We start from the raw sequence: 7941 nt of genomic DNA on the forward strand, positions 1-7941 counted from the left end.
GATGGATGGATGGATGGATGGATGGATGGATAGACAGACAGACAGACAGACAGATAGATAGATAGATAGATAATAGATAGATGATAGATAGATAGACAGACAGACAGACAGACAGACAGATAGATATTACACGTGTGTGTGCATGTAAATGTACTTAAGGGTATATATTTTAATTCAGTTCACTCACCTATCACTCACAGCTCCATCAAGGATTTGTGCTGATGCCGAATCATCCGTATATGTTCTAAAGTTTTGAAAAGTCAGTAAAAAGTACATATGTTTAAAATGCAACCACTTTGGGGGAGATCAAATAACTACATCTATTATACTTATTATATGGTAGCTGATTTTAAAATATTCATGTGAAAATCATTAATTTGCATCCTGTAGCAAGTGCAGAAAGCTGGGAATGGCAGAGGTGGTCTTCTCCAGAGAAAAGCACACCAACTGGTGGTCAGCACTGAAAACACACATACGAGCAACATTCTACCAACTGAGCAGGTTATATTTAAGAACATATGTGCATATAATATACATATACATATATCACACTATAATAATTGACAGAAGAGGCCATAGATTTGAAGGAGACAAAGGGGGGTACTGGAAGAGTTCCGTGGAGGGAAACTTAAGACAAAAATTTAATGAAAATATAACCTCAAAAATAAAAATGTAAAATATCCAGATTAACCATTATCACCAAAGTGGGACAGTCTCCTGGTGTACTTATGTCTAATCCAATTACAGTTTATAGAAATTCCTGAGTCTTAACTGTCTTCTACCTTCTTACTCTCATCCCTGGAGGTTCTCTGCTCCCGCTGAGGTTGGATGAAGTATCTGTGGATGGAAGGCAGTGGCTCCATCTAATTTAACAGTGAGTGTTCATGTGGGCACCAGCCTTACCTAGCAAGAGAGCTTGAATGGCAAGGGACACATACAGGTCTCATTGGCAGGTCTTTCTCTGCTAAGGCCTCCAGTGCTACCAGTCACCATTCTGTCTTTATGCTCTAAAAGGATTCTCTTTGGTCAACACTATTGCTATCTCAGTTAGTAAATCTGATTCTTTCCAATACATTGGTTGTTATTAAAAGAAAGAAATACGGACACCCTCAATGTATCTTAATTAAGAGAGATTTATACAGACACAGCAACTAAGGCCTTTGTTTTCACCATGGGTGTACCTGAGGTAAATATTTTTTTTATTTTATTTTTTGGTTTTTCAAGATGGCATGCCCCACCACCACCTGGCATCTTTCTGTTTTTGTTCTTTGACACACCAAGTTTTACCAGGGCCACCACATGAGCATGGGTATGGAAACTGCCGCTGGAGTATGGGTAACTACCCTGTGGCTACACCACTGAAGACAATGATTTCCCCTTTTTCTAGATGCCACAAACAGTCAAACAGTCAATGGTTCCTGGGGAGGGAGAAGCAGGGCCTCACAGCCCCTTCTCCTCTCATGAGTGGATGCTATCACGTCCAGTCTCATGCAGACTCACTGCAGGCAATGGCAGCTGTTGTGAATTCATGATTGCCACACCCATGTCAAGCCCTAGAGGTAAGGTTTTACAACACACGTCTCTATCACCCAGCCCGTACATTCTTTCTACCCACACTTCTCCAGTGTTCCCCAAGTCTTAGGCAGTGAGAAACACATATCCCACTTCAGGCTGGTGATTCAATTGTTGTTTAATGTTGAATTGTTTTGTCTTTTTATTGTTCAGTGTTTCTGTATGTGTATAAGTTGTGGGATATTTGCATGCTTTGAGAAGATATATTGCTGTGATTGCTTTAATAAAGAACTGGATTAGCTAGGCAGGCGATAAAGGTGGGATTTCTAGGGAGCGAGAGGAAAAGGTGAACGAAGGTGCGAAGGAGATGCCGTGGAGGCACAGAGAGGGTGTATGGAAGAAGTAGGATGGGCCGTATTGACGGAATGTCGATTAATGGAAATGGGTTAATTTAACTTATAAGAGATAGTTAAAAACAAGCTTAAGCTAAAGTCAAGCCTTCAAAATTAATAATAAGATCCCTTGTTGTTATTTGGGGGTGGGCTAGCGGCCCAAAGGAAAGTCTAACTACATTTTATTTGGGACGGAGAAAGACTCTTTACATGTATATGTATATGTACATGTCTTGATATAAACACATATATGTACCTACATATTCACATATTTATGCATGTTATGTTTATATTTTTTTTAACTCACATGTCACTGACAGGCTCCAGATAATTCACTGATGTCACTTCATCTGGATATGAACTAATGGAATATAAAAGTATAATGTCATATACAAAACAAACAATTTTTACTAAATTTCTAAGGTTAAAATAACTATAGTTACTCTAAACGTTAGCTGGTTGATCTTTGAATATCCATATGAAGATCATTATTTCAACTTGGTATCACATTTTGATTAGGGATTGGACTTTAGGTGTTAATGGCTATCTTGCAAGGTTTGACACTTATGCCTATGATCTCAGCAATAAGGAGGTTCAGGCAGGAGATGCCAAGAGTCCAAGGTCAGCGTACGCAGTGGCTGCAGAGTAAGACTCGGTTATAAAACAAAATGATTGTGACAAAAAAAGAGTATCTTAGGCCTATGAAGATAGTAATCTTCACAGACTTAACTATGACCTCATTACCAGTGTGTAAGAGTCTTTTGTGGTGATAGAATTTCAAACTGAACTTCAGTTTGTAAGTACACATGCCCGTGAACTCACCTGATTCCTGATTCTGAATTCTCATGATTGCCTGCTCATTTACACATTTATGTATGTCTTTTCTGCCCATCAGATAAGGGCTGTCAGCAGCTTACTCCAACATGGTGGTGAGTTTGTGTCAGCTGCAGAGTTTGGAGCTGGAGCCACTGTAAGAATCCTCGGGTTTCACCGTTGCTGTTCGTGCCCCACAGCCCCGTGTTTGATTATCACCACTGTCTTCATCACAAGCAGGATTTCCCCTCAATTTGAGTGTTGCCCCCCAAATTAAATTACTGATGTCCTTATAAATGTTATTATTTAAAGACAGTCACCACAAGCATAAACAGTTATGAGATGAGATCACACTAATAAATTCAGTCTTAATCCAATATGAGTGGTATCCTTATAGAGATGGATATTTTGAAATGCTGAGCACAAACTGAGGCAGAGACATGGAGAATGAATACGGACACCAAGGAACGCCAAAGATGTCCCACACCAGCAGTGGGACAAAGGGCACAGTCTTTAAAAAGAGCAAGCTGGAAGACATCATGTAGCAGACTTCTACCACTAAGGGTTATGCAATAAATTGCTACAGCCTAAGCTACCTAGTTTAGAATGTTTTATTATTACAGCAAATTAATGCCACAGTGTATAGACTTTTCTTACACACAGGCAATTCAAAAGTTTTCTATGAGTTTGGGTCACTAGCTGCTAAAGTTTCTCCTGATACATTTTTCATTTATTCAACTAGATCCAAAACAAGAAGCATGATAAACAGACACTGGCATTCCAATACTTTAGAAAGAATATCCAAAGCACTCTATGCTTAATACCTGTATACGCATGTAACTGACCTGCCACTGCTGCTTCCATTATGGGCTAGTGTTGACTCTTCGTTTGTGTCACAGCTAAAGAGTTGAAATTGTACACAATCAAACACCATTTAAACCACAGACTTACTTCTCACTAAATTTTCCTACAACTTATAAATTGGTTGAACCAAAAAACTGACATGATAGAGGAGAAAGGGGAGTGGGGAGGTGGGTTAACTAACACTAAGCCTGTATGAAAACTCTTATGGAAACTCAATACTTTATAAGCTAATATAAAAAATGTAGATACTCTGCATGGGTAGACAATGCTACTTCTAAAACACATAGGTTATGAAACAAAAATCTTAACACTGGGTATGAATGGAATGCTTCAGAAGGTCTCAGAACAGTCCTGCCTTAGCTTTGGGTTGCCCAGCAGATCTAGAAAGTAAGACTCTAGTGCCAAATACACTACACACTATGGTAGTTGGACACAGAAAAATCAGTTTGGAATTGACTGGGAAATTCCTCCCTGTGAGCTATTTTTCACAGTAATAGCATCAATGTTCTTACTCAGTGCTGGATAGTACTTAACACAATACTGATATGCAGGCAAGATGTCCTCAGTGAAGCATTGGGGCTTAAATATTATGGGGTAACCAATTGCTTTCTGACTGGATTTGAGGCCATCTCACCAGGAGAGAATTCATGCTATAAACCTGGTCAAAACCACTGACTGTGGAGGCCATAGGCCCTAGAAGGGGACCTACTGTTGCTATTTTTCTAAATGGTCATGTTGTCAAACTACCTTCTAAATATTTATATTATAAATATATCTTGCCGGGCGATGGTGGCGCACACCTTTAATCCCAGCACTCGGGAGGCAGAGGCAGGCGGATCTCTGTGAGTTCGAGACCAGCCTGGTCTACAAGAGCTAGTTCCAGGACAGGCTCCAAAACCACAGAGAAACCCTGTCTCGTAAAACCAAATATATTTATATATCTTATATCCAATAGATTTGTGCTAGTCTCACCCTTGGTCAGAGAAGTTTCTTTTTGCAGTAAGCTTTGGTTAATAAAGGGACATAACAGAGCTGATATTAAATCACTATGAATACTCAGGTCCTGAATAGGAACCCAAGGTTCAGAGAACTTCATGGAAGAAGGGGCAGAAAGAATGTAAGAGCTGGGGGATAGGAGAGTTGCTGTGAAGTGCTGTCTTTTCAGATATGACATGGTCATGGCACTCACAAACTCATAGCAACTGTGCCTACCTGAAAAAGACCTGTACAAGGTCACGCCAGTCAACACTAGGGCATAGGATGAGGAGGAGTTCATCAGGTCCCAGTCCGGGCTGAGGAGCTATTGGCAGTTGATGGCTATTTGGGCAGAAAGAGTCATATTTCTTTGGGTATGTGACTAGGGGCAAAATACTTACATCCCAGTGAATGTTTCCATGCTCAGGTATGATAGGCAGTGCTAACTGAATTTAGTGGAGTATTTAAAAGCAAAATAAAAGGAGAAAATGAAGTTGGGAAGGGAATGTATTGGCAGGTGAGAGGGGGCCTGGAGGTAGAAGTGCATAAAACACATTGTATGCATGCATGCAATTCTTAAAGAATAAATAAAATCACTATATAAAAACTGACATGAATTTAAGCATTAGAACAGAATTAGAAACCCCCTGTCCTTAGACATGAAGGTTTACATGAATGAAATACACAGGCGTACAAAAGATACTTTAATATATCAAGATTTAAGAACTTTAGTTTGAAACCTAATGTGATATGAAATAGTCTTTTATAATGAAAATGAATTTTATGAGGAGTCACCCTTCCTTGTTTCTGTTTTTGTTTGGTAATCTGTGCTTATTATATTTTCATGAATGATGTATAAGACATATTTATATATAGGAGATCAAGTCACAGAATGCCCAGGGAAATTGGATTTTAAAAATCTAAGTTAAAAACCGATTTTAGTTATTTACAGGAAAAAACCTTTTGTTATTAATAATCCAGTCATGAGCACTCCATTATGTAACACTGCATTTGTTTCCTTTTCAGTAAAATTTCTCAGTAAAAAGTAATAATTTGGGCGGATGCGACCCTTCTTAGTCCTTCTAATTTTATGCTTCCTTCATTTATTTCTTCCGTAGTTTCACCTAGCAAGGTTGTGTTTACCACTTATCATGTGATGTCGGGGAGCAGCAGCTCTGGAAGCTGTAGGTGTTGCTGGCACACTGGCGTGTCTGGGTGTCTGTAGGTGTTACTGGTGTGTCTGGGTGGGAGCCAGGCTTCAGTGGGAGCAAAGCTCTGGAGAACTCTCTTTTCTTTATTGAGAGTTCCTCTGCTGCCCACTGCTCCCAGCTCTGCATCTCCCTGCATCATTGTCAACAACACACACATGGTGTGGGAGGTCCTTCTCTCTGTGTGTTGCTTTTATTGGTTAATGAATAAAGCTTTATTGGCCAGTGGCTTAGAGGAATATGACAAAGTGGGAATTCCAAGCAGACAGAGGAGGAGAGAGTAGGTAAAGTCAAAGAGATGCCATGTAGCTGCCACCAAAGGTGGGAGATGCTCAGAAACTTTACCAGTAAACCACGAGCCTCTTGGAAAAATATAAAATCATAAAAATGGGTCAATTTGAGATTAAAGAGCTAGCTAAAAATATGCATAAGATAACAGGCCAAGCAATGCTCTAGATGAAAGTTTCTGTGTGGTTACTTCAATCCTGATTGGTTGGGAAATGAACAAACAGCCTCCGCCAACACACAGGCATTTAAACAGTTGAACTAGAGTTTATGGTTGCTAGACTCTGAAGTTCTCAACAGACTGTGATCAAGTATCTTTGATCAGGTCCATTATTTTGGTCTTGTACCTACCAAAAAAAAAAAAAAAACGCCATGTGCAAATGCTGAAAGGCTGTTGTGTGTGCATTGTCACGAGTACAGTAAAATGGTTTTCACTCAGAGGAATGCCATTCACAAGAAAAAGTCAGCTCACCAAATGTTGCCATCTAATTTAAGAGATTGTGAAGCACTTGGTGACTCCTTTATATTTCTGTAAACAAACAAAAAATAGACACAAAAATAGTTAGAAAATATCAAAGAATTCGTGATTTTTTCCCTATAGGACACAAAACTAGGTTACAAACAATGTATTGTGGGGCACACAGCAGAAGTTTAGGTTCTCAGGAATGTATGTGAACACATAGTGTGTGTGTGTGTGTGTGAGAGAGAGAGAGAGAGAGAGAGAGAGATACAGAGAGTGTGTGAGTGTGTGCATGTGTGTGTGTGTGTGTGTGTGTGTGTGCTCATAGTTCCTTAATATCAGCACATTGACCAGTTTTGTCTCTTTATTGGCCACAACTTACTGCAAAAAGAAGCTTCTGTGATTAAGATACACACGTTTACTGGAAATAGAAGGACTTACCAAGTTCAGCAATAAAGATTAAATGACCTCCATATGTTTTCTATCTTTTGATCAGCAGGCTACTGTGGCACTAAAGTCATCTGGTTAACAACCCCTCCCTTCATCTCTGCCCACGGTGGCCACTGGGAGGGAGTCCTTTATAGAAAGAGTTTCTGTAGGTCAGGAGCTGACGCAAAGAAATGGATATGGGCTAAAAGGGAAAGCTGAGAGATCCCATGGGAAAGAGCTAGGGGAACCCTCTATATGATATCCTTGAGAAATAATAAACAAAATACAGCATATGAAAGATCAGAGAATAATATTATTAAATAAACAAATGATTAATATTTTAAATTGCTATGTAGCAACCATACAAATTGACATATTTAAATTGTGAAATATATATTCTTATTAAAGAAACACAACTCCTATGAAACCTTAAATTTCCTATATTCCTAGGAAAATAAAAAATAAAACTACATGCAGCATTCCTTCCCAAACCACAGCAACAATGGAATTGTTATGGGTTAGAAAGAAAACTCCAGGATGTCCTTCCTTTGATCCACAGATCAAACTGTGGCTGGGGAAATGCCTCTCAAAATGAGTGGGTAAAGTTATTAGCCTTATTGGTTTCTTCTAAAATTTTATCTTGTTCATGTATGTGTGTGTTATGTGTGTCATGCTCATGCCAAGGCATGTGTGTGGAGGTGAGAGGGCAGCTTCTGATAACTGACTCCCTCCTTCCACTCTGTGGATTACTGGAAACAACCTCAAGTCATCAGGCTAGGGACAAAAGCCCCTTTAACCACCATCGTGCTGGTCCTATGTGTTATTTCTTTTGGGTTTTTATATATGAGTTACTTTTTATTTATTTTATATAATTTTTTTGACTGACTTTTCTACTGCTATTGATGCAGTGGTACTAGTTATTCCTGCTTATAACTGCATTTTCATATCAATGGTACTAGTTATTCCTGCTTATAATGCATTTTCATATCAATGGTACTAGTTA

At 39.1% G+C, this 7941-nt stretch overlaps 1 protein-coding gene across 1 annotated transcript in view; it reads right to left on the reverse strand.

The window, feature by feature from the left end:
- LOC101985499 (phosphatidylinositol 3,4,5-trisphosphate 3-phosphatase TPTE2-like) overlaps nucleotides 1–7941 on the reverse strand; it is a gene marked incomplete at its 3' end in the record, with an annotated part of 99014 nt that overhangs the window by 73786 nt on the left and 17287 nt on the right. The window contains exons 4-8 of the mRNA XM_013354337.1: nucleotides 6522–6578; nucleotides 4794–4898; nucleotides 3563–3616; nucleotides 2212–2265; nucleotides 188–244 (exon numbers count right to left, since the gene is read on the reverse strand). Coding sequence (XP_013209791.1) covers nucleotides 188–244; nucleotides 2212–2265; nucleotides 3563–3616; nucleotides 4794–4898; nucleotides 6522–6578 — 327 coding nt within the window. The remainder of the gene's footprint in view (nucleotides 1–187; nucleotides 245–2211; nucleotides 2266–3562; nucleotides 3617–4793; nucleotides 4899–6521; nucleotides 6579–7941) is intronic.

Source organism: Microtus ochrogaster, unplaced genomic scaffold (genome assembly GCF_000317375.1).
Source record: "Microtus ochrogaster isolate Prairie Vole_2 unplaced genomic scaffold, MicOch1.0 UNK41, whole genome shotgun sequence".
Taxonomy (NCBI): domain Eukaryota; kingdom Metazoa; phylum Chordata; class Mammalia; order Rodentia; family Cricetidae; genus Microtus; species Microtus ochrogaster.